The sequence below is a fragment of the Ornithorhynchus anatinus genome, chromosome 17 (assembly GCF_004115215.2).
Source record: "Ornithorhynchus anatinus isolate Pmale09 chromosome 17, mOrnAna1.pri.v4, whole genome shotgun sequence".
Lineage (NCBI taxonomy): Eukaryota > Metazoa > Chordata > Mammalia > Monotremata > Ornithorhynchidae > Ornithorhynchus > Ornithorhynchus anatinus.
Window position 1 is genome coordinate 2554055 of NC_041744.1, and position 22127 is coordinate 2576181.

A 22127-nucleotide genomic window follows, 5' to 3' on the forward strand; every position below is an offset into this window, starting at 1 on the left:
CTTTCAGGGCCAGAGCAGGGAGGGACAGGTGGCGCGGGCCCGGCCGGGGAGAGCGGACGGAGCCCTCCCCGACCGCCCGGGGGCAGCCGACTCCAGATACGGGATCCCCGGGTCTTCCCTCCAAAGGGCCGGAGAGGCGGCCGACCACCCGGCGGCCTCCCGCCAACCCAGGCCGCTCGGCCGGTTCCCGGGCCCTGCCGCGCAGGTGCGGCGAGAGGTGGGGGGCGGGGGGGGGGAGGGGGGGCTTCAGCTCAGAAACCCCAAGCGACAAGAACAGCGAAACCCCGGGGCGGAAGGAGAAAAGGCATTCAGAAAGAAAGCCCGCCCGGGACGCCCTTCCCTCTCGGCTCCGAGGCGGGCTTCCCGCTCGCGTTGCGGTCAACGCGTCCCCAAGGCCGCCGTCTCCCGGAGGGGGGCCGGTCTCCGGACCCTTCGGGAGGAGGGGGGGGGCGGAGCTCCTACGCGTGATCCGGACACGCGGCCGGTGGTCCTGTCCCGATTTAGCCACTCGGGCCACGGAGGGAACGTCTGCCCTCTCGTCCAGGTTTCCGAATGGAAGCCCGCCCCCGGTGCCGCTTCCCGGCGTCCTCCCGTCGCACGAGCCCGCGGGATGGGACCGCCGCCCTTCTCCGTCCGAGACGCCTCTGAAAACTTCCACGCGTCTCAGCCCCGACCGTCCGGCCTCCCCGAGGACGGGCCTTTACGTTGACTCGCCAGATCCCCGTCCCGGAGCCCGACCCCGCCGGGAGGCGGTCGGGAGCTGGACGGCGCCGTCCCCCGGGGGGGGCCGTCCCGCACCCGGGGCTGTTGCCTGAGGACTCCGGCCCTCCGTCACCAAAAGACCGACAGGAAGCCCCACGGAAGAGGGAGGGAGTCACGTATCAGAGCGCGCTCTGGGCTCGCGTGACCCCCCGGGCCTCGGCGGTGATGGGAAAACGAGTCGCGTCCCTCCTCCGATCCCGCCTCGCCGCCCCCCTCGCCGTAACCCGCTCTCGACGCTCTTCCCAGCCCTCCGCCGCGGGAACAGGTGGCCGCGTCCCGTCCCTCCGGCGGGACGTCCCTCCGGGACGTAGGGGCCTTCGGGAGGGAGGGGCGCGGCGGTCCGGCCACGGGAAGGGGCGTCCCCCGGCCCGCTCTCACGGTGGTCCCGGGTCGTCCTCGGATCGCACGGGACTACGCCGGAGACGGAGGGGGGATGACGGTGACGGTGTCTGTTAGGCGCCCGTGTCTCGGGGGGAAAGGGAGCCTCCCGGGAGGCGGCGACCCGGGGGCGGGGGGGAGCTGGGAGCGACGCCCTCCCGGGCAGGGGTGGGGAGCGGTCTCCGACGGAACCCCGGCGGAGCCCACCTCGGGCGGCCGTCCCCCGGGCCTCCGCCCGAGAAACCCTGACCCGGAAACCTCCGGGACCCGCCCCCCGCCCCCGGGGCGCTGCCGAAGCCCTCGGGATCCCCCCCCCTTCCCGTCGGCTCGAGGAGGTACGCGGGGGCCGGAGAGCTCGGCCGCGATCGGGTCCCTCTCTCTCTCCCCCGGCCGGCGGGACCCCGGTCCTCGCGCCCCCACCCCCCCGCGTGACGGGGCCCGGCCGCGCTTCCGGAGGGCGCCCCGAGGGTCTGTCGTCCCTCAGCTCCGAAGAGAGAAAGCACCGTGTCCCGCTGCCGTGGGTGCCCGGGGACGACTCGTCCCGAGCGTCCGGGGAGCGGGCTGCCCGGCCCCGGGGGCCCGCGCGGCTCAACCTCCGTCGGATGGCGGCGGCCGTCCCGACCACGTCCCCGTCCGGGTTGCCCCCTCCTGCTGCATTTCCCCGGGGAATCGGGCCATCCGGATCCGTGCCGCCCGTGCCCCCGGGTCGGGAAGCGGGGAGGAAGCCCGATCCCCGGCCGGCGAGCCCTGCGAGAGGCGGGTCTCGACTGGATTCCTCTCTCTCTCTCTCTGACCCCCGGCAGGCTCCGGACCATGTGGGCGGCCTGCTGCAACTGGTTCTGCCTGGACGGGGGGCCGGAGCCGCCCCCGCAGCCCCCGGGAGTCCGGGTCCGGGCCTACTCCAACCCCGGCTTCAGCTCCCACCCGTCCCCGACCGGGGCCCAGCCGGCCTGCCGGGCCTGCGGACGGCCCTGCGGAGGCCCGGCGCGGGAGGTGAGTGGGAGGGGAGGGGAGGAGGCCGAGCGGGGTCGCGAGCCTCCGAACCGGGGGGGGGCGGGGGGGGGGCCGCGGGCGTCCGAGGCCGCGAGAGCCCGAGACGACCCGGCCCGAGGAGGGCGTCGGCGGGCCCGGGCCTCGCGCCGGACCCCGCCGGTCCGGCGCGGGAATCCTCGGCTGGGAGGAGACCGAGTCCCGGGGCGAGGGGGCCGAGTCCCGGGGCGAGGGGGCCGAGCCCTCTGCCGACCCGAGGCGTCCCGGCCCCGCGGGGTACGGACCCAGGCCCTTCCTGCCCCACCTCTGCCCGAATCGGGACCGGGACAGGGTGCGCGGAGCCCCGGCCGGCGTCCCGGACGAGCCGAGGGATCCGTCGGAGAACGGTCCCTCTGAGCCTCGGCCCGGGCACCCGCCCAGCCCCTTGAGCACGAGAGCCCCGGGCCGGAGATGGCAACCGGGTCGGCCTCCTCGTGGCCCTCCCCGGGCCGAGGCGGGCGGGGGGAACGGGCCGAGCCGCCCCTCGGGACGGCCGCTCGCCGCGGAGGGAGGGAGGGAGGGCGGGTTGACGCGGTTTGGCGGAGCCCCCGCGAGCGGAGCTGGCCGGGCAGGGCGGGCCCACGCCTCCCCGCTCCCACTCCGTCCCGGCCGGCGGGGGGCCGGGGGGACTCGTCCCTCGCGGGGCCGAGGCCTCCCGGGTGTGGGGGCGGGGCTCTGAGCTCCGGGGGTCTCAGACGCCGGGGGATGAGCTTCCGGGGGGCTTAGGGTGGCAACGCGGGAGTGAGGAAGGGGCCGGGGCCGGTTTTAAAGGGACGGGTCCGGGGGACGCCTCCCCACCCCCGAACTCGGCCCCGTCTCCCCCCCCCCGCCCCGTCCCCGCCCCGACTCCCGGACAGCACGCGTGCCCGGACTGCGGACAGACCTCGTGCCCGTCCTGCCGCGGGCCGGCCGGGGCCGGGCCCCCCCTCTGCCCCCCGTGCCGGCGGGTCCGGGCCACGGCCTTCCGGCGCGACGAGCTGATGAAGATGAAGGTGAAGGAGCTGCGGGATTACCTGTCCCGCCACGGCGTCTCCTCCGAGACCTGCCGCGAGAAGGAGGAGCTGGTGCGCCTGGTGCTCGCCCGCCGGCCCGCCGCCGGCCCGCCCCCGGACCCGCCCGCGCCCCCCGGGCCCCTCCCGCGGACTCGGGAAGACCCTCAGGTACGGCCGCCTTCACCGGGCCCCCCGCGCTCTCCCGGCAGCGGGAACGCGCGCCGGCGGACGACGCCGGAGAGGCGGAGGGAGCCTCCCCGCGGGATCACGCGCGGCCCGGGCCCACGACCCTCGGTCCGGAGGCGGAGGGCCTGGGGGGGTTGGGACGGCCGACGGGGGCCGGGACCGGCGCGGGTCCCCCCCCCGCCGGCCGGCCCCCCGCGCCCCGCCGAGCCCCCGCCCGGGAACCTCGGGACGGGGGGGAGGCGCCGGCGGCCGAACCCTCTCGACCCGGCGCGGCGCGGCGGCCGGGTGGAGGTCAGACCCGCCCCGCGGGAGGCCACGCGGGGCGGGACGGGGCGAAGAGCGAGACCGGACCGGGCCGCCCCCGATCGAATGCTCCATCCGAGCCGAGGACCGACGAAATGGGGAAACGTTGACGACAGCGGTGACGACGGCGTCCGTTAAGCGCTTACTACGTGCCCGGCGCCGTTCTCGGCACCGTCCGAGGTTATCCGGTTGTCCCCACCTGGGGCTCGCAGCCTCGATGCCCCTTTTACGGATGAGGGAACCGAGGCACCGAGTGGTGGACCGAGTCGCCCAGGGTCCCACAGCCGACAAGGGGCGGCGCGGGGATCGGAACCCGCGACCTCTGACTCCCCAGCCCGGGCTCCCGCCGCTGAGCCGCGCTGCTTCTCCGACGTGAGCCGGAGGGCGGGGACGCGTCTGACGACACGCTCTCCCAAGTGCTCGGGCGAGCGCCCCGCCCCCAGTCAGCGCTCGGTGAACAGAACCGACCGGCCGCCGGTGGCGCAGCCGACCGATTCGGGCCACGCGTTTCCCGAGCCGGGGCCGGGGCGAGGCCTCGCGGGCTCGGGTTAGGAGTCCTTCCCGGGTCCTCGCTTCCGGCGCGCGCGCGGGTAGGGAGGCTGGACGCCGCCCGTCTCGCAGGCGCGGGGGGGGGGGGGTCCGCCGCCGGCCCTCCCAGCCGGGGAGAGGGGAGCCGGCACCCCCGGCCCGCCGCCCCAGAGTCCGCCGCCTTCTCCCGGCAGGCCGCGTCTCCCCCTCCCCCCCGCCCCGTTCAGGCCGACGGGCGCGTACCCCGGGACGGAGACGAGGGCGAGCGTCCGGCGGCGGCCGAGGACGAGACCCGCGCGGGGGCTGCCGAGCGAGAGGCGGACGCTTCGGTACGTCGGGAGGGGCGGGAGAGGGCCGGCGGCCGCCCCGGGCGCCTCGCCGTCGGAGGGAGGGGGCGGGTACGGCGGGCTCGCCCGGCCCTCGGGCCCCGCCGGGCCCGGGGCGTCCTCACGGCCCCGGGTTCCCCCGCAGTCCGTGGACTCGGACGAGGCCCCGCCGGCCGGACGCAGGGCCTCCCTGTCGGACCTGGGGCGCGAGGAGGACGTCGAGGCCCTGAGCGTGCGCCAGCTGAAGGAGATCCTGGCCCGCAACTTCGTCAACTACAAGGGCTGCTGTGAGAAGTGGGAGCTGATGGAGCGGGTCACCCGCCTGTTCCGGGACCGGCAGAGGGAACTCCGGCACCCGGGTAAGCGCGGGACCCGCCGGCCCCGCGCCGTCGCGTCTCCTTCCCCTTCCGGCGCGGCGTCCGCGGGTCGGAACGGCACGTCCGGCCATCCCTCTCCCCCTCCGGACGGCGCTCGGCCCGACCCTCCCCCGGCGGCGGACCCGGGACCCCCGGCGGGACCGGGACGCCGCGCCGCGCCCCGCCCCGACCGCCCGTCCCTCGCGTCCGGTGCGCTTAGGGAGCGCGGCCGCCCTGGGCCTCGAGGAGAACCTGTGCAAGATCTGCATGGACTCGCCCGTCGACTGCGTCCTGCTCGAGTGCGGCCACATGGTCACCTGCACCAAATGCGGTAAGCGCATGAGCGAGTGTCCCATCTGCCGCCAGTACGTCATCCGCGCCGTCCGCGTCTTCCGCTCCTGACCTCGCGGACGCCGCCGTGACCGGACGACCCGGGGGCCCTCCGGCCCGCTCGGCCCCCGGGCCCGCCGGGGGGGGGGGGGGGGGGCGGGGGGGCGGGGGCGGCGGCTCGGGGGTGAGAGGGTCGCCTCCCCCGCCGGCCAGCGGGGCCCCGGATGGCCGGCTCCGGCCCCTCCGCCCGCGGGGTCCCGAGAGGCTCGCCCGCGTCCGCCGCCGGCCCGACAGACCGCTCCGCTCGCCTCCCCCCGGGTCCGGCGGGAGCGACCGCCGGAGACCCCGCCGGGGGTCCGGCCGCCCGCCTCGGCCCGGAGCGGGCCGCCGCCGGGGGCCCGGGAGGGCCCGGACTACGCGGGCCTCCCTACCTCACGGCCGCGAGGGCGACGTCCCCCGGCCCCTTGTCCGGCCGCGGCGCCGGCGGGGCGAGATGGGGCCGCGGGGCCGCTCCTTACCCACGTCGACCCGGTCTCGCGGCTCCGGCCCCCGCCGGGTCGGGGGCGGCCGGGGAGCGCCGCGGCGTCGGAAGGGACCGGCTCCGACCCGGAGCGGCCGGCCGCCCGACGGGGGCCTTCGGTACGGGGGTCCGCCTTCGGGTTTTGGAATAAAGTTGGCGATTTCCGCTTCAGAGGTCCGGCCTCCGCCCGCCTCGCCTGCTGACCCAGGGTCCGATCTCGGCCCGGGGGTGGGGGACGCGGCGCGAGGGGACCGGGGGGAAATGGGCCGCGGGGGGGGGGGGGGGGGGAGGCACACGGCATCTCGACCGGCGGAGGGTCCCGGGCCGTCCCCCACCCCCCCCCAACCCGACGACGTCCGTGGGTGGCGGTTGCGGGCCTCCGCGGGCCGGGCGCCCGCGGAACCCTGGACCCGGTGGAACAGAGCAGAGACGGGGGCCACCCGGCTTCTTCAGGGTGAGTTTATTTGGTCCGGCCGCCCCGGGGACGAGCCCCCGGGCGGGCCGCGGAGCCCCCGTCTTTGTAGAAAACAGCTTAAATCCGTGGCGGGGGCGAGCTCTCGTCCATCTGGAAAAATGCCCCAAACCCTCCAAGCGGGAACGCGCCCCTCCCCGAGCCCGCTGCCCCCTCCGCCGGGGGGCGGCGCGGACCGCGGGGGCGGGGACGGTCGGAGCCGGCCGGGGCCTCGGCCTCCTCAGCGGGGGGCCACCAGCCCGCGCTTGCGGACGCAGGCCCAGATCCACTCGGGAGAGACGCGCCGGGCCGCGGGGCTCCCGTCCCCGGCGCCCACCGCGTGCGTGGCCGACGCCGCGTCCGACTCCCGGACCAGGTCCCCGTCGTAGGCCACGAAGTAGCGCCGGAGCCGTCCGAAGTCCGGGGTGGACGGGGGCAGGTAGAGCCGGACCCCCGTGAAGATGTCCAGTAACGTCTGCGGGCACACGGTGGGGGGGGGTCGGCTCGGGAGACGCGGGGGCTCTTCCCCAGGTACGGGTGGGCCACGCCGCCCTCCCCGGCCGCCTGCGCGGGCCCCCCCCGGGGGCCTCCGCCGGGACCGGGTCGGGGCTCCGGCCCCACGGGGGCGGCCCGGAAGGCCGACGCCGGCATCCCGTCCCCTCGAGGTGGATCTTCCGGGCCGGGGTGGCGGGGGAGACCGAGGGTGCCCGGCTTGGCGTCGGAGACGCCCCGGGCCGCCCCGGGGAGGGTCCCCCTCGCCTCGGCGGGCGGGCGGCTATCTCGCCGCTCCGGCCGGTGGGGGGGCGTCGCGGTCTAGGGAGGTGCCGCCCTCCGCCCCCCCCCCCCCCCCCCCCCCGGACTCCCCCGCTCCCCCTCGGGGAGGCCGAGGGCCCGGTGGATGAGCTAGGCGCCGCAGCCTCCCGCTCCGCCCGGCCCGGAACCTGCGGGCCACGGGCCGTCCGGGTCGGGGAGAGAGCCGCCGACCGTCCCCTCCCTCCTTAGCGAGGGGGACCCTCCGCCGCCGCCCGGCCCGGCCCGGCCCGGCCCGGCCCGGGGGTGCTCCGGCTGCTTCTAGACCACCCCGCTCCCCCCCTTCGGGGAACCGCTGCGCCTTCCGCCCCCGCGTCTCCGGGCATTTGATGGCCTTCCGGCCGTCCTCCGGCCCCCCCCCAGGCCCCTATCTCCACCCGGCGGCGGCTCGCCCGCGCCCCGCTGACCCGGGGGACCCTTACCTCGGCCCGACCCTCCCCGTCCTCGGGGGCTCTTCGCTTCACCCCTCGCGGTTCCGGCGCCTTCTCCGCGGAGGATCTCACGGCGGCGCCCGGGGGGTGGAGGGGCGCGGGCTCGGGGGGCGATGGGCACGAGGCGGCCTCGGCTCCCGGCCTCCCCCCGAGACGCGATCCCACGGAACGCGTCCGGCCACACGCACCCCCCCTCCGGCCCCGGGCGGTCCCGGGACGGGACGACGGGTAGGCGCCGTCCTCACCCTCTCCGCTCCGGGCGGCGCCCGGTCTCCCCGGAGATTTCCCGGCCGGGGGCTCGCCGGCCGCCGTCTCGGCGGCCCGGGGGGGCGGGGAGGGTCCCGAATCGCCCTCCTCCTCCCCGCCGCTGCCCGAGCCGCCCTCCTCCGGGGCCGTCACGGTGAAGTCGGCCTTCTCCTTGGACAGCTGGTACAGCTCCTGGCGCCGGAGGAGAGACTCCACCGTGAGCCGTGCCCGCCCCGCCCCCCCCCGTCCCCGTTCCCTCCCGAGACCCGGTGCCCCGGGGCCCTCCCCCCGACGGCCGGCGCGGCCCCTCGGGGCGGGGGCCGGGCGGGCACCTTGAGCTGCTGGAGGTTGGTGGCCGACTTCCAGTCCTTGTCGTCGCGGATGCGGGTGCAGCGGGGGAAGCGGATGGAGATGCCGTCGGCCGTGTGGGCCTCGGACCTGGAGAACTCGGCGCCGGTGATCTCCCACACGGGCGCTCTCTGTGGGAGCGGGCGGCCGCTGGGAGGAGGGTCCCCTCCCCCCTCCCCGCGCCGGGAACCCCCCGGGAGGAGGAGGGGGAGGGCGGGGAGAGCCGAGGGCGGCCCGGAGAGCGGCGGCTACCTTGGGATCGGGCACGATGAAGTCGGGGTAGTAGATCTTGTTGATCTTGAGCCAGGCGGGGATCTTACCGGGGTCCTGGCGGGCCAGAGCGCGGGGCGGCCAGTGAGGCGGGGTTCGGCCCGCGCCTCGGGCCCCCTTCCGCCCCCCTCGTCGCCTCGCGGGGGTCGTCACCCTCTCCGGGTCACCGGGCGGGGGGGACGGCTCCGGCCCGGCCTCCGTCGGACGGGGCCCGCGGATCGGGCGGAGGTCCCGTTCCGCCGGCCGGGCCGACCCCGGTCACCCCGCCTCACGGGGTCGGGGCGCGGCCTCCCCCGCCCCCGTCCCGGGCCCGGCGGATCTCCGCGGACGGACGGGAGGGGGCGGAAGGGGCGGTGGCCGGGGAACGGTCGGCCCCGGGGTCGGCGGAGGCGGCCCCCCCCCCCCCCCCCCCGTCCCCGGCCGGGCCCGTCCCACCTTGCTGATCTTGACCACGTCCAGCTCCTTCTGGAGGCGGGCGAGGGTGGCGTCGTCGTGGCCCCCGGCGCACTTGGTGACCGTGCACCACCGCTGGGCCCGGGGGTCGTAGCAGCCCATGAGGAAGATGGACATCATGCCGCCTGGACGGGCACAGGGAGGGGACGCGGGGTCGGGGGGGCGGCCGGGTTGGCCCCGGGGGAAGGAAGCCCCACGTCCGCCCCCGGGGGGCCGCGGCGGACCCCGGCCCGCCGACCTTTATTCCCCTGCCCGTAGAAGGCGCCGAGGACCACCAGGTCGGCCGTGTCGGCCATGGCGCCCTGGTTCAGGTAGTCCTTCTTCACTTTCAGCCAGTGCCGCTTTCCCGGCTCGTACGTGCTCTGGGGGCGGGAGGGCGGGCGTCAGCGGGCCCGGCCCGACCCCGCGCCCCGCCCTCCCGTGAGGAGGAGGAAGGGGGTCTCGCGGCCGCCCGCCCGCCCGCCCGCCTCGGTCCGTGCGGCGGCCGCCCCCTCACCTTGACGTCCTTGAGCACGAGGCCCTCCAGCCCTTCCCGGATCACCCTGTTGATCATGTCGGCCAGGTCCGACGCTCTCTGGACGAGGGCACGCGGGTCGGAGGTCGGATCCCCGGGCAGCGAGACCGCGGGCCGGACTCCCCCGGCACGCCCACGCCCCTCCGGGGCCCAACGTTCCCGGTCGGTCCCCCGCCGCCGGTGGGAATCCCGCCGGGGAGGACGCGCTCCCCCCGCCCCCCGGCTCACCGTGACGTGCTTCATTTCCGAGAAGAGGATGCGGTCGGGGATCTCCACCATGTTGTCCTGGAGGAACCGCCGCCGCTCCTGCAGGGGCCTGTTGGGAGAAGAGGTCGGGGATGGCCGCCCCGCGCCCGACCCTCGGGGCCGTGCGGCCGCTGGGGCCCACGCGGGTCCCCGTCCCCCCCGCCCCGGGTCGACCCGAGTGAGGACGCCTGGGCCGGGGGCCCGGGACGCGCCGCGAGGCCCGGGCAGCCGGGGAGGCTGGTGCCGCCCTCTCCGGCGGCTCCCTCGCGCCCCGCTCAACTGCTCACGGGAAATGCCCGGTTTGGGGGGGGGGGGCTGGGGCGGGGCGGACGGGGACCGGGCCGCCACACCTGTCCATCAAGCTGACGTCATTGAAGTAGATGCAGTCGAACACAAACAGGCAGACTTTGGCATCCTGGAAGGCGGCTTTCTGGAAGGCAGTCGGGTGCGGGTCGGCTCGACGACCGACCCCAGATCCGGGACGGGGGCGCCCCTCCCCCGCCCCCCGGCCCGTCCCCGGGCGGGGCCCACCTTGTGCACCCCGAGGGTGCCGAAGGGCAGGGGCTTGCCCGTGTTGGTGTCGATGAGCAGCACTTCGGCATCGAGGATCATGCTGTGGCCCCCGGGGAAGGCCCGGGGGATGTAGTCCTTGAAGTGGGCCACCTGAAACGGGACAGCGAGACGGGCCGGGGGGAGCCAGGGGATAGAGTCGGGGTTCGGGGGGAGAGGGGTGAGTCGGAGGGGAATAACCGGAGTGACTGGCCCGCGGGGGCAGTCGGGACGAGGGGGAATCAGGGGAAGGGGCAGCGATTTGTCCTGGGAAGAGCAACCGTGCCCGCTGGTGACAGAGTGGGGCCCGGGAGTATAACGACGACGACGTTAACGGTATCTGTTAAGCACTTACCGTGGGCCGGGCACGGTTCTAAGCGCTGGGGTAGATACAAGGTAATCGGGTTGGACACGGTCCCCGTCCCACACGGGGCTCACGGTCTTCACCCCCCATTTTACCCAAGAGGGAACTGAGGAACCGAGGAGTGAAGCGACTTGCCCGAGGCCACGGAGCAGGCGGGTGGCGGGCCCGGGATCAGAACCCACGACTGCGCCCTAGGCCACGTAGGAGGGAGCGGAATCGAGGGCGCGATGGAAGCCGGAGCCAGGGAGGGAAACGAACGGGGCCGAGGAGAGGGCGAGGCGAGAGGGTGAGGCGTGAGGCCGACGGGAATCAGCGGAGCCGCCGCCGGGGCCACGGCGAGGCCGGGCGTCGGGGAGCCAGCGGGGCCGGGGGGAGGCGGGACGAGGGGGGTGGGAAGGAGTGAGGAGAGCGAGCAGGGCGGGGAAGTGACCGGGGGGCGGGGGAGCGAGCAGGAAGTGGCAGGCAGGACCGTGGGAGTGCGCGGGGATGAGGCCCTGTCCGCCCACCCCGGCCTCCCCCGTGCGTGGGAAGAGGGAGGGAGGTTGGTGGGCGATGAGCCAAAACCTCCCCCACCCCAACTGGGCGGGGATGGGGGAGGCAGAGGGAAGGCCTCGACCCCAAGGCCCCTCCAGTTATCACCCGACTCCCTCCTACTATTCCTCTCCCAAGTCCTCGAGGGAGCTGTCTACACCCGCCGTCTCAATTTCTCCTCCTCCGATTCTCTCCTCGACTCCCTCCCGTCCGGCTTCCGTCCCCTTCGCTCCACGGAAACCGGCCTCTCAGAGGTCACCGACAGTCTCCTCCTTGCCACGTCCAACGGCCTCCGCTCCGTCCTCCGCCTCCTCGACCCCTCGGCCGCCTTCGACACCGTGGACCTCCCCCCCCCGCTCCCGGAGACCCGATCCGACCTCGGCTTCGCCGACTCTGTCCTCTCCCGGTTCTCCTCGTCTCTCTGGCCGCTCGTCCCGTCTCTTTCGTGGGCTCCTCTTCTGCCTCCCACGCCCTCACTGCGGAGGTCCCTCTGGGTTCGGTTCTGGATTCCCCTTCTATTCTCCGCTTCCTCCCGCTCCCCTGGAGAACCCGTGTGCTCCCACGGCTTCAATGACCACCTCTCTGCAGGCGATACTGAAATCTACATCTCCCGCTCTGCAGTCTCGCTTCTCCTCCCGCCACCTCAAACTTATGGCTAAAACAGAGCTCCTCATCTTCCCCCCCAAAACCCTGCCCTCTGACTTTCCCCTCACTGTAGACGGCACCATTCGTCCATCCACATTTACCGAGCGCTTACTGCGTGCGAGGCACTGAGAGAAGCACTTGGGAGATCCCACTCTAACAACTAACAAGCATTCCCTGCCCTCAGTGAGCTCACAGTCTAGAGGGGAGACGGACGGGTCCTGCCCCGTCATTTACTTCTATTAACAAGTGCCGCGGGGCGGGGAGCGGGGGAAAGCAGACGGAACACGTCAGGGTGACGCAGAAGGGAGTGGGAGAAGAGGAAAGGGGGGAGGCCTGGTCCGGGAAGGCCCCTCGGAGGAGGTGTGCCTTCGACGAGGCTTTCAAGAGGGGGAGAGTGACCGTCCGTAGGATTGGAGGAGGGAGGGCGTTCAAGGCCAGAGGCAGGATGTGGGCGGCCAGGTGAGATGGAGGCCCAGGGAGAAGCCTGGCGTTAGAGGAAGGAGGCGGGCGGGCTGGGATGGAGTAGGAGAGTAGAGAGGTGAGGCAGGAGGGGGCCGAGGTGGCGGACCGCTTTAAAGCCGAGGGGGAGGAGTCCTCCTCCGATACGGAGGTCGGACGGGCAACCGCCGGAGCGTTCTGAGGCGTGAGGAGACACGGCCCGAATGTTTCTGTAGAAAGATCACCCGGGCAGCAGAGTGAAGCACGGGCTAGAGTGAGACCAGAGGCCGGGGGTTCGGCAAGGAGGCCGACGCGGTCGTCCGGGCGGGAGAGGACGAGTGACCGGATTGACGCGGTAGCGGTTCGGATGGGGGGGGGAGAGGGCGGATTTTAGAAGGTGGGACCGACGGGGTTGAGGGATGAACGAGAGGGAGGAGTGGAGGGGGACGCCGAGGTCACGGGCTCGGGAGACGGGAAGGTTGGCGGTGCCGTCTACAGTGATGGGAAAGTCACGGGCGAGGGGGGACGGGGTTTGCGGGGGAAGACGAGGAGCTCTGTTTTGGACACGTTGAGCTTGAGGTGACGGGAGGACAGCCGAGGAGAGATCTCTGGAAGGCAGGAGGAGATGCGAGACTGCAGAGAGGGAGAGAGGTCGAGGCTGGAGAGGGAGATTTGGGAATCGTCCGCGTGGAGGCGGTAGCTGAAGCCGTGGGAGCGAGCGCCAAGCCGTGGGAGCGAGCGCGTTCTCCGAGGGAGGGGGTGGAGACGGAGAATAGAAGGGCACCCAGAACTGAGCCTCGAGGGCCCCCCACGGTTAAGGGGGGGAGGCAGAGGAGGAGCCCGCGAAGGAGATGGAGAGTAGAGGGCCAGAGAGATAAGAGAACCGGGAGAGGACGGAGTCGGCGAAGCCGAGGTCGGATAAGGTCTCCGGGAGCGGGGGACGGTCCACGGCGTCAGAGGCGGCCGCGAGGTCGAGGAGGATCGGGATGGAGTAGAGGCCGTTGGACGCGGCGAGGGGGAGGTCACCGGTGACCTCTGAGGGGGACGGAAGCCAGAGGGGAGGAGGTCGAGGAGAGAAATTCCCCTCCTTCGATCGAGACGGCAGCTGTAGACAACTCGGCCCAAGCGTCTGGAGGAGAACGGTGGGAGGGAGACGGGGCGATAACCGGAAGGAACCTTGGGGTCAAGGGAGGGTAGTTCTAGGACAGGGGAGACACGGGGAAGCAGCGTTTGAAAGCAGCGGGGAAGAAGCCGTCGGACAGCGAAAGGTCCAAGACGGCTGTTAGGGAGGGAAGGGGGCGAAGGAACGGGTCGGACGCGCGGGTGGATTTTGAGAGGAGGCGGGAGAGCTCCTCCGGAGACACCGCCGGGAAGGATGGGAGAGCCGAAGAGGGGGCGAGAGGGGCGGTGGAGACGTTAGAGAGCTCTCGCTTGATGATGTCAATTTATTTTGGCAACGTCACTTCATTAAGACGATCGGGTGGTCAGGTGACTGGGGGAGGCGGGGACGGGGAGCCCGAGGCGAGAGTTAATTATGCGGAACGACCGACCGGCGAGGCCGACCGGGCGCGGCGGGTCACTAAGGGTGGAGACGGGATCCTTCCCGTCTCACGAGCCCGTAACCTTGGCGTTGTCCCCGCCTCCCCTCTCTCGTTCAAACCCACGCATTCGAGCCATCACCAGCTCGGGTCAGTCGCCCCTTCACAACGTCGCCACCGTCCGCCCCCCCGCCGCCCCCCCAACCGCCGGCACGCTCCTAAAGCGCTTACGATGACCCGCCGACCTCCCCGCCTCCCGTCTCTCCTCGCTCCGGTCCACGCCCCGCTGCGCGGACCGCATCCTCCTCCCGCAGAAACATCCGGGCCGCGTCTCCCCGCTCCTCAGGGAAGCCCGGCGGTCGCCCGTCCGCCGAACTCCTCACCGTCGGCCTCAGAACACTCGGTCACCTCGCCCCTCCCGCCTCCCTCGCCGCTCTTCCACTCCGACCCGCTCCTCGCGCTTGGCTCCGCGAATGCCAACCTTCTCGCCGTACCTCGGTCTCCTCTATCTCGCCGCCGATCTCCGGCCCACATCCCGCCCCCGGCCTGCAACGCCCTTCCTCCTCGTATCAGACCATCGTTCTTCCCCTCTTCCAAGTCAGTGAAGGCCCGTCTCCTCCGAGAGGCCTTCCCCGACCGCGCCCTCCTCTCCTCCCGCTCCCTTCGGCGTCGCCCCGACTCGCTCCCTCCGTTCGTCCCCCTCTCCCCGCCGGATCCGTCATTTATTCCCGTCCAGGTCCGTCTCCCCCTCTAGACTGTGAGCTCGTCGTGGGCAGGGAATGTGCCCGTCTGTTGTTCTCTTGTGCTCTCCCGAGGGCTCAGTACAGCGCTCTGCAGGCGGTAAGCGCTCGATAGATACCACCGGATGAAACGAATGGGCCCGGGGGAGCGGATGGGGCGGGGACGAGCTGGGTTGGGAGGACTGAGGCGCGGCCGAGGGGCGCGAGCGGGGGGGGGGAGGTGAGTGGGGATCGCGGGGGGGGGGGGGGGGCAAGCGGGTCCCGGAAGGGCGCGGGAATGAGGGGATTCGGCGCAGCGGGAACGAGACCGGTCTTCTCGCCCCGGCCTCTCCCGGGCACGGGAGGAGAGAGGGACGTTTGTGGGGGGGTGAGCCCAGAGCTCCCCGATCCCGATCCGGGGGCCACGGGGAGGGTGGACGACCGGAAGCGGGGAGAGGCCGAGGGGAGCGGGAGGGACCCGGGAGGGAGCCGGAACCCCCCGGGGGAGAGCCAGGTGCACCGAGGCGGCTCTCACCTTGTGGGGGAGGACGGGCTTGAGGCTGCGGCTGAAGTAGCTGAAGTGGTCGCCGCTCTTGTGCACCTGGACCCGCTCGCCGTCGTACTTGATCTCCGAGTACATGCCGTTGGGGCACTTCTTCATGGCGTACTCGATGGACTTGCAGGCCTCGGCCTGGGGGGGGGGGGACCGACCGGGTCGGCGGGGGGGCGGCCCCCCCGGACCCCCCGGGGTCGCCCCGCCCTCCCCGCCCCCGGGACCCCGCGGCTCACCAGCATGGGCTGCACGGGGGTCAGGAGCGAGGCCTGCACGCTGAGCGTCCGCCGGAGGCCCGGCCCCTTCTCGGCCTCCCGCTGGTTGCGCAGGACGCGTTCCACCACGTCGCGGAGGTCGCGGGACGCCTTGAAGGCCTCGTAGGCGTTGGGGTCCAGGGCGTCCAGCCTGCCGGGGCCACGTTCGCTCAGCTCTCTCCCACCCGGGCCCGACCCGCCCGGCGGGGAGGCCGGCGGGCCTCCGACCGGGCGGGTGAGCACGCGGGAACCACCCGAGCCCACTTCCCTGCCCACCGCGCGACCCCGGGCGAGAGCCGGCCGGGCCGCCCCGTCGCCGAAGAGACGCGGGGGGGAGGGCGGGCGGGCGCCGAGACGAGGCCGGGCCTCCGAGGCCCTAGCGGACCGTGGCGACGGCCCTCGGGGCCGGGGCCGCCCGTCACGCCGACCCCCGACGCCGCTTACACGTGCTTCGCCCCCGAGTTCATCTTCAGGTCGTGTTTGATGAGCCGCACGATGCATTTGAGGTCGTTGGCCGTGCACCTGGAGGGGCGGGGGGAGGGGGCGAGGGTCAGCCCGCTCCCCCCGGCGCCCGGACGGCCCCGGCCGGGGTCGGGGGGGGGGGGGGGCGGGCGTCGGGTCCCCACCTGGAGGCGAGGTCCCTCAGCAGGTTCTGCTGGTCGTCCTCCTTGGTCAGCTTGGACAGCCGCAGCAGCCCCTCGTCCACCTCCTGCAGCGTCAGCAGGCTCTTGGCCGCCGGCGGGAAGGAGCGACTCTGCTCGAAGAAGATGCGCACCGTCTCCGAGACGTCTCCCTGCCGGACACGGGCGGACCCGGCCGTCAGGGCGGGGGCCGGCCGCCCGCCCGGGCGCTCCGGCCCTCTCCCCGGGGAGCGGGGACGCGTCCGCCTTTCTCCTCCCCCGCGGGACACCCGGAGACCCGGGGGAAACCCCCTCCGTCCGTTACCGTCGCCGGATCGCCCGCGGTCAACGGGAGCGGGACGGGGGGCTCCGGGGCGGGACCCCCGGGGACCGCCCCCCGGCCGGCCCTCGGCACCCACCTGCTCCAGGTCCCGCACCATGTCCTCCTGGCTGCACTGGAAGATGCGGCTGAACAGCTTCACGATCTGCTTGTCGTTCAGGTTGTAAACGCTCTTGATGACGCCCGGCAGTAAGAGCTTCACCGTCAGGTACACGTCGCCGTGGAATCCGTCTGGGGGCCGGGGGGGGGGGGGGGGCCGTCAGGCGACCCCGGGACCCGGAGCCCCGCCGCCACCCCGGGCGCCTCGATCGTCCGGCGGTACGTACCGAGCGCTCAGCACAGTGCTCTGCACACAGCAGGTGCCCGGGGGAGGACGATACAATAATAGACAGCCACGTCCCCCGCCCACCGCGAGCTTACGGTCTAAAGGGAGGGAAACGGGCGACGCGGATCGATAAATGACAGACGCGGACATAGCGGTGCGGGGCGGGGAGGGAGGAGGTCAGGGCCACGCAGAAGGGAGCGGGAGAAGAGGAGACGGAGGCTTAGTCGGGGAAGGCCTCCCGGAGGAGATGGGCCTTGGATAGGGCTCCGAACTCGGGGGGAGAGTCGCGGTCTGTTGGATCCGAGGGGGGAGGGCGTTCCGGGCCGGAGGCGGGACTCGGGCGGGGGGTCGGCCGTGAGATGGGCGGGTTCGAGGCCCGGTGAGAAGGTTGGCCTTAGAGGACCACGGAGTAGCCAGGTGAAGTTGGAGGGGGCGGGGTCCCGGAGCGCTTTAAAGCCGACGGCGACGGGTTCTCGTTCGACGCGGAGGTGGGCGGGCCACCGCTCGGGTTTTTGGAAGAAAAACGATCCGGGCAGCAGGGTGAAGCCCGGACTGGAGCGGGGAGAGACGGGAGGCGGCGGGGGGCGGGGGGGACGGCGAGGAGGCCGACGGAGTCGTCCGGGTGGGAGGGGATGAGAGATCGCTACGGCGGTGACGCGCTTTCGGCTAGAGGGGGGAGGGCGGGGCGGATCTGAGCCAGGTGGCCAAGGCGGGACCCGCGGGATCGAGCGACGGACCCAACGCGTGGGCCCGACGAGAGGGAGGGGTCAAGGAGAACGCCGAGGTGACGGGCCCGCGGGACGGGAAGGGCGGCGGCGCCGTCCAGGCCGCGGTCGGGGAGGGGGATTTCGGAGCTGGGGAGGGCGGGGACCGTGCAGAGGTTAGAGAGGACGGGACGGAGCGCGCGTCCGAGTCGGCGAGGCGGGGCGGGAGAGGTTCTCCCCCGGGCGGAGCCCGGCCCGACCGCGTCCGTGACCGACGGGTCCGGGGGAGGCCGAGGGGGGCCCCGGACCGGCCGCTCACCTCCACCCGCCCCCTTCTGCAGGAAGTGCTGGATGATCTGCGTCTTGGCGTTGTAGCCGGGCTTGTCGGCCACCATGGCGCACAGCTTGCGGAACTCGCGCAGCAGGCAGTCCCTGTGGGTCCGGTCGCAGCGCCGGGCCGCCGGGCCGGGGGCGGCCGAGCCGGAGGGGGCGTCGGGCCCCGGGCCGGGCTTGGCTGACCGAGGGGCGAGAGGGACGGGGAGGTGACCGGACCTCGGCCGCGTCGCCCGCCCTCCCTCACGCCGCCCCGGCGCGGCTAGAGCCCGGGAGTCAGGAGGCCACGGGTTCTAATCCCGCCTCCGCCGCGGGACCCTGGGCAAGTGGCTTCCCCGGGCCTCGGCCCCCTCCTCCGCAGACGGGGATCGGCCAAACGTCGGCCCCGCGTGGGACAGGGAAGGGATCCGGCCGGATTCGCTCGTATCCACCCCGACGCTTCCCGCGGCGCCCGGCACGCGATGGGTAACGACGACGACGGCGGTATTTCTCAGGCGCTTGCTACGTGCCAGGCGCCGTTCTAAGCACCGAGGTAGACGCACGATCACCGGGTCGTCCCACGTGGGGCTCTCGGTCTTCACCCCCCAACTGACAGACGAGGCCCGGTGAAGCGACTCGCCCGAGGTCACGCCGCCGCCGAGCGTGACCGGAACCCACGCCCGCCGGCTCCCCGGCCCGGGCCCCCTGCCGCCGGGCCACGCACCACCCCGGTCGGTCCCGTTCCCCTCGGCGGCCTCACCCGTGAAACCGGAGAACTTGCGGGGGTTACCGTCGGTCACGGGGGCGACTCCCTTCCGCGGGGACACGACCTCCCCGGAGGCGGTCAGCTTGGCCTGGACCGTGGCCTTCTTCTTGGGGGTGCCCGCGGTCTTGGAGGCGAGATCTGGGGGACGGAGAGAGGGCGTCGGTGGCGCCGGGGGGGGTCCTCGGGGGAGGGGCGGAGGGCGGGGGTCCCGGGGCCCGGCCCCCACCTGCGACCAGCTGTCGGATGTGCCCCCTCTCGGGCTCGCGCAGCTCCTCCCAGCCCTCCAGCTCCGTCAGGTCCTCGATCTTCTTGGTGGCGGCCCGGGCGCGCTCCAGCTTCTCGAACACGCACCTGACGTGGTACCACTCCTTCATGTCGCCGCCCGACTCGGAGAAGGGGTTGGGCACCACCTTGCCGATGCGGCAGGCGCCCTTGGCGATCTTGTCCTTGCACTTCTTGCAGCCGGCCGTGCCCCGCTTGGCGTAGTCCACGCAGTAGCGCTGCTCCGCCATGGCGCCGGGCCGGGGGGCCGGGGGGCCGGGGGCTCCGACGGTCCGCCGGACGAGGAGCGAGGCCGGGAACGCCCACCGCATGCGGCTGGAGGGACGGGGGGAGACGGGCGTCGAGGGACCCCCGTTGCACGCGGGGGGGAGGCGCCCCGCACGCCGACCCCGCCCGCACACAGGTCGAGGCGCGACCCGGCCTCCATCCCCCAAACGGAGACGCTCGTCAGAGGGGCGGCGCGACTACGCGGGGAGAGGCCCGGCTTGGGGAGTCGGAGGTCGTGGGTTCTAATCCCCGCTCCGCCACGTCGGCCGTGCGACCTCGGGCAAGTGGCTTGGCCTCTCTGGGCCTCGGTGACCCCATCCGTCAAACGGGGACGGAGACCGGGACCCCCGCGACCCCATCGCCTCGTATCAACCGCGGCGCTCAGGACGACGCCGGGCACGTAGTGAGCGCCTAACGAAGCCCATCACCGTCATCGCTATCCCTCCCGCGCCAACCTCTGCGTGGGTGGGGGGGGGGGGGCTTGCCCAAGACCACCACCTCCTAATCCTAACGACGACGACGGTATTTGTCCTCGTGGGGCCCCCCCCACCCCCCCGACGCCTCTCCCCAGCGCTTAGGACGGTGCTCGACACATAAGTCGACCCCGAAGGGATACCGTCATTGTCGCGATTGGGCCTAAGCGCGCAGAGGTAAATCGAGTCAAGGTGGGGGGTGGGGGGGAAGGGTGCATCTTGCAGGGGCGCTTAGGACAGCGACCGGGGCCACATTAGGCGCTTCCCAAGTGTCTCTGGGCTAAGGGCGGCCGTTTCGCTCAGCCCAAGTGCAGAAAACCTCGAGAGCGGCCGCGGAGCCCCGGGTGGGGGAGGGGAAGGAAGCCCGCATCCCCCCCCCCCCCCCATCCTCCCGTTGTCAGGGGCAACCGCCCAGGTGGGGGGCAGGAGGACCCTCCCTCCAGCCCTCCCCCCACCCCTTTCCCCCCCCACCTCGTCCGGGGTCCTGGGGGTCCCGGGGCGGCCCCGGGTGGGGGAGGGGCACCTCCGCAAGCCGCACGCCGCCAGGGGCCGCGGGCCCTTTAAATCCGGGTCCTCGCCGCCGCCCGCGCGCAGGCGCAGAAACCAGGGGCTGGTTCCCTCCCCCCACCCCCGCGCGCAGGCGCAGAAACCAGGGGCTGGGCTCCCCCCTCCCCGCCGCCCGCGCGCAGGCGTAGAAACCAGGGGCTGGTTCCCCCCCCCACCCCTCCGCCGCCCGCGCGCAAGCGCAGAAACCAGGGGCTGGGCTTCCCCCCCCCCGCCCGCGCGCGGGCGCAGAAGGGAGGGGGCGGAGCCTCCCCACTCCAGCGCCGGCCCCCGCCCGCGCGCAGGCGCAGAAGCGAGGGGCCCGTCAGGGCGCAGGCCCCCCCTCTCCTGCGGCGCATGCGCAGGGACGAGGTTTCCCTCACCAAGGGCGGGGCGGCCACGTGCGCACGAAGACGATGGGGGAGGGGCGGGCCCGGGGACGCCATTGATGATGATGATAATAATGTTGGTATTTGTTAAGCGCTTACTATGTGCCGAGCACTGTTCGAAGCGCTGGGGTAGATACAGGGTCATCGGGTGGTCCCACGTGGGGCTCCCAGTCTTCCTCCCCATTTTCCAGATGAGGGAACTGAGGCACAGAGAAGTGAAGTGACTTGCCCGCGGTCACACTGCTGACGAGTGGCCGGGCCGGGATTCGAACCCATGACCTCTGAATCCAAAGCCCGGGCTCTTTCCACTGAGCCACGCTGCTTCTCTGACTGATGCCCCAGTGGGCGGGCCCGGCCTCGTCACCGTCCACCCCACCGTCTCTGACGGCTCCCAACCCACTCTGCTCTCCGCCACATACTGTAAAAGCAACCCCCAAAATTGCCCGGGGCAAACTCTAGCCCGGGGTAGAGACAATGGTCCTTTCCCGGCGCTCACGACAGTGCCCTGCACACAGAGCGCCCAATAAATACCATCAAATGAACCAACGAGAGCGAGCTGATGGCGTCGGACACGGTCCCTGTCCCCCCGGGCGGCTCTTAAGCCTTAGGCCCGCGGGGCTGACATTCAGTAGTGTTTACTGAGCGCTTTCTATGCGCAGAGCACCGTACTAAGCGCTTGGAATGGACAAATCGGCAACGGATACAGTCCCTGCCCATTGACGGGCTCACAGACATCCCATTTCACAGATGAGGGGACTGAGCCCAGGTGGGCCGACGGGGTGGGGATTGGAACCGGTGCCCTTCTGTCCGTCAGGCCCCGCTCTGTCCACTAATAATAATCATCTTGCTATTCGCTAAGCGCTCACCATGTGCCGGGCGCCGTTCTCGGCGCCCGGGGGGGATACGGGGTCATCAGGTCGTCCCCCGCGGGGCTCACGGTCTCCGGCCCCGTCTTCCAGTCGAGGGCACCGAGGCGCCGAGAAGTCGAGTGACTTGCCCAGAGTCACACGGCTGACAGGCGGCGGCGCCGGGATTAGAACCCATGATCTCTGACTCCTAAGCCCGGGCTCTTTCCGCTGAGCCACGCTGCTTCTCGTAGAGTGCCCAGCACGCGTGAAGTGCTTAAATACCGTCATCATGATGATTATTATCATTATTATTATCAGAGCGCCCCTCCACGCAAACCGGGTCTTCCCTGTGCAGCGCTGGATAGTCGCCAGGGGTCAGGGGGCGACCAGGAGGGCGGGAGTCCCCGGCCCTGGCCCACCAGCTGCCTCTGTGACCTCAGGGGACCCCCCTCGCACCCCGCACCCGGGGTAGACGGGCCAGGACGGAGCAATTGAGAAGGGGGAGGTCGCTAGGGGTGGGCGAGAAGGGGGGAAGAACGCGGACGCCTCCCCCTCAGCCGTGAGCCCGTCTGCCCCGCCGACACCTCGAAGGACTCGGGACCACGGGGCGAGGTTGGCCCTGCCGGGCACCTCCTGCCCTCCCCGACGCCCCGGAGACACCTCTAAAGGTCTCGGGAGGGTCAGCGGGTGCCAGTTTCGGGGGGGCTACCGTCCCGCATGCCCCGCACCCCCAAATTAGCCCCGGGTGGGGTTGGGGGGGGGGACGTGGAGGACCAGGGCGGGGCCTGGAGGCCGAGCCTCGGAGACGCGGGGGGCTGGGAACCGACGGACCGGTGGGCTGAGCCGGGAGCGGGTTCGAGGAAGGGAAGGAAGGAAAGGAAGGAGGAAAGGACGTTGGGAGGGAAGGCAAAGTCCCAGGCCCTGAAGGCGGGCGGGTTGCAAAGGCCCGGGAAAGAACTTAAATCTCCACCATCGCGCCTCGGCGCGAGGCCCCCGATAATAATGACGGTATCGTTAAGCGCTTACTCTGTGCCGAGCACCAGGGTGGATCCAAACGAATGGGATTGGACGCCGTCCCTCTGCCACGTGGGACTCCCGGCCTCCATCCCCATCTTCCAGATGAGGGGACGGAGGCCCAGAGAGGCCAAGTGACTTACCCGAGGTCACACGGCAGTCGAGCGGCGGAGC

The 22127-nt window shown here is 72.9% G+C and overlaps 2 protein-coding genes across 3 annotated transcripts; one reads left to right on the top strand and one right to left on the bottom strand.

The window, feature by feature from the left end:
- Nucleotides 1–400: 400 nt before the first annotated feature.
- RFFL (ring finger and FYVE like domain containing E3 ubiquitin protein ligase) lies at nt 401–5319 on the top strand. Its single transcript, XM_029081711.2, has 6 exons — nt 401–1027; nt 1944–2133; nt 3027–3329; nt 4373–4507; nt 4650–4863; nt 5081–5319. The coding sequence occupies exons 2-6, from the start codon at nt 1954–1956 to the stop codon at nt 5260–5262; spliced, it is 1014 nt and encodes a 337-aa protein (XP_028937544.1). The 5' UTR covers nt 401–1027; nt 1944–1953; the 3' UTR covers nt 5263–5319.
- Nucleotides 5320–6153: 834 nt separating this feature from the next.
- On the bottom strand, nt 6154–19733 carry LIG3 (DNA ligase 3). Of its 2 annotated transcripts, none has more exons than XM_029082340.2 (19): nt 19631–19733; nt 18364–18734; nt 18132–18275; nt 17379–17573; nt 16110–16261; nt 15697–15824; nt 15515–15592; nt 15053–15221; nt 14799–14954; nt 10011–10142; nt 9830–9909; nt 9462–9549; nt 9216–9293; nt 8958–9081; nt 8702–8844; nt 8249–8323; nt 7981–8127; nt 7394–7840; nt 6154–6636 (listed from the first exon to the last, which is right to left on the bottom strand). In XM_029082340.2, exons 2-19 carry the CDS (start codon nt 18728–18730, stop codon nt 6403–6405), a joined length of 2937 nt encoding a protein of 978 aa, XP_028938173.1. In that variant the 5' UTR covers nt 18731–18734; nt 19631–19733; the 3' UTR covers nt 6154–6402. The 2 variants fall into 2 exon arrangements, with proteins under 2 accessions (XP_028938173.1, XP_028938172.1); XM_029082339.2 differs by having other exon boundaries at nt 15697–15863.
- Nucleotides 19734–22127: the final 2394 nt, after the last annotated feature.

What these genes read in the sequence shown, in the direction of transcription:
- RFFL (XM_029081711.2), top strand. Translation starts at nt 1,954, where the DNA reads ATGTGGGCGGCCTGCTGCAACTGGTTCTGCCTGGACGGGGGGCCGGAG. An exon ending in GGACTCGGGAAGACCCTCAG is followed by an intron (nt 3,330 to 4,372) that starts GTACGGCCGCCT and finishes TTCTCCCGGCAG; the next exon opens with GCCGCGTCTCCCCCTCCCCC. An exon ending in GAGGGAACTCCGGCACCCGG is followed by an intron (nt 4,864 to 5,080) that starts GTAAGCGCGGGA and finishes CGGTGCGCTTAG; the next exon opens with GGAGCGCGGCCGCCCTGGGC.
- LIG3 (XM_029082339.2), bottom strand. Translation starts at nt 18,730, where the DNA reads ATGCGGTGGGCGTTCCCGGCCTCGCTCCTCGTCCGGCGGACCGTCGGA. An exon ending in CAAGTTCTCCGGTTTCACGG is followed by an intron (nt 17,574 to 18,131) that starts GTGAGGCCGCCG and finishes CCCCTCGGTCAG; the next exon opens with CCAAGCCCGGCCCGGGGCCC. An exon ending in ACGGGGAGGGTCGGGCCGAG is followed by an intron (nt 6,637 to 7,393) that starts GTAAGGGTCCCC and finishes GTGTGCCCGCAG; the next exon opens with ACGTTACTGGACATCTTCAC.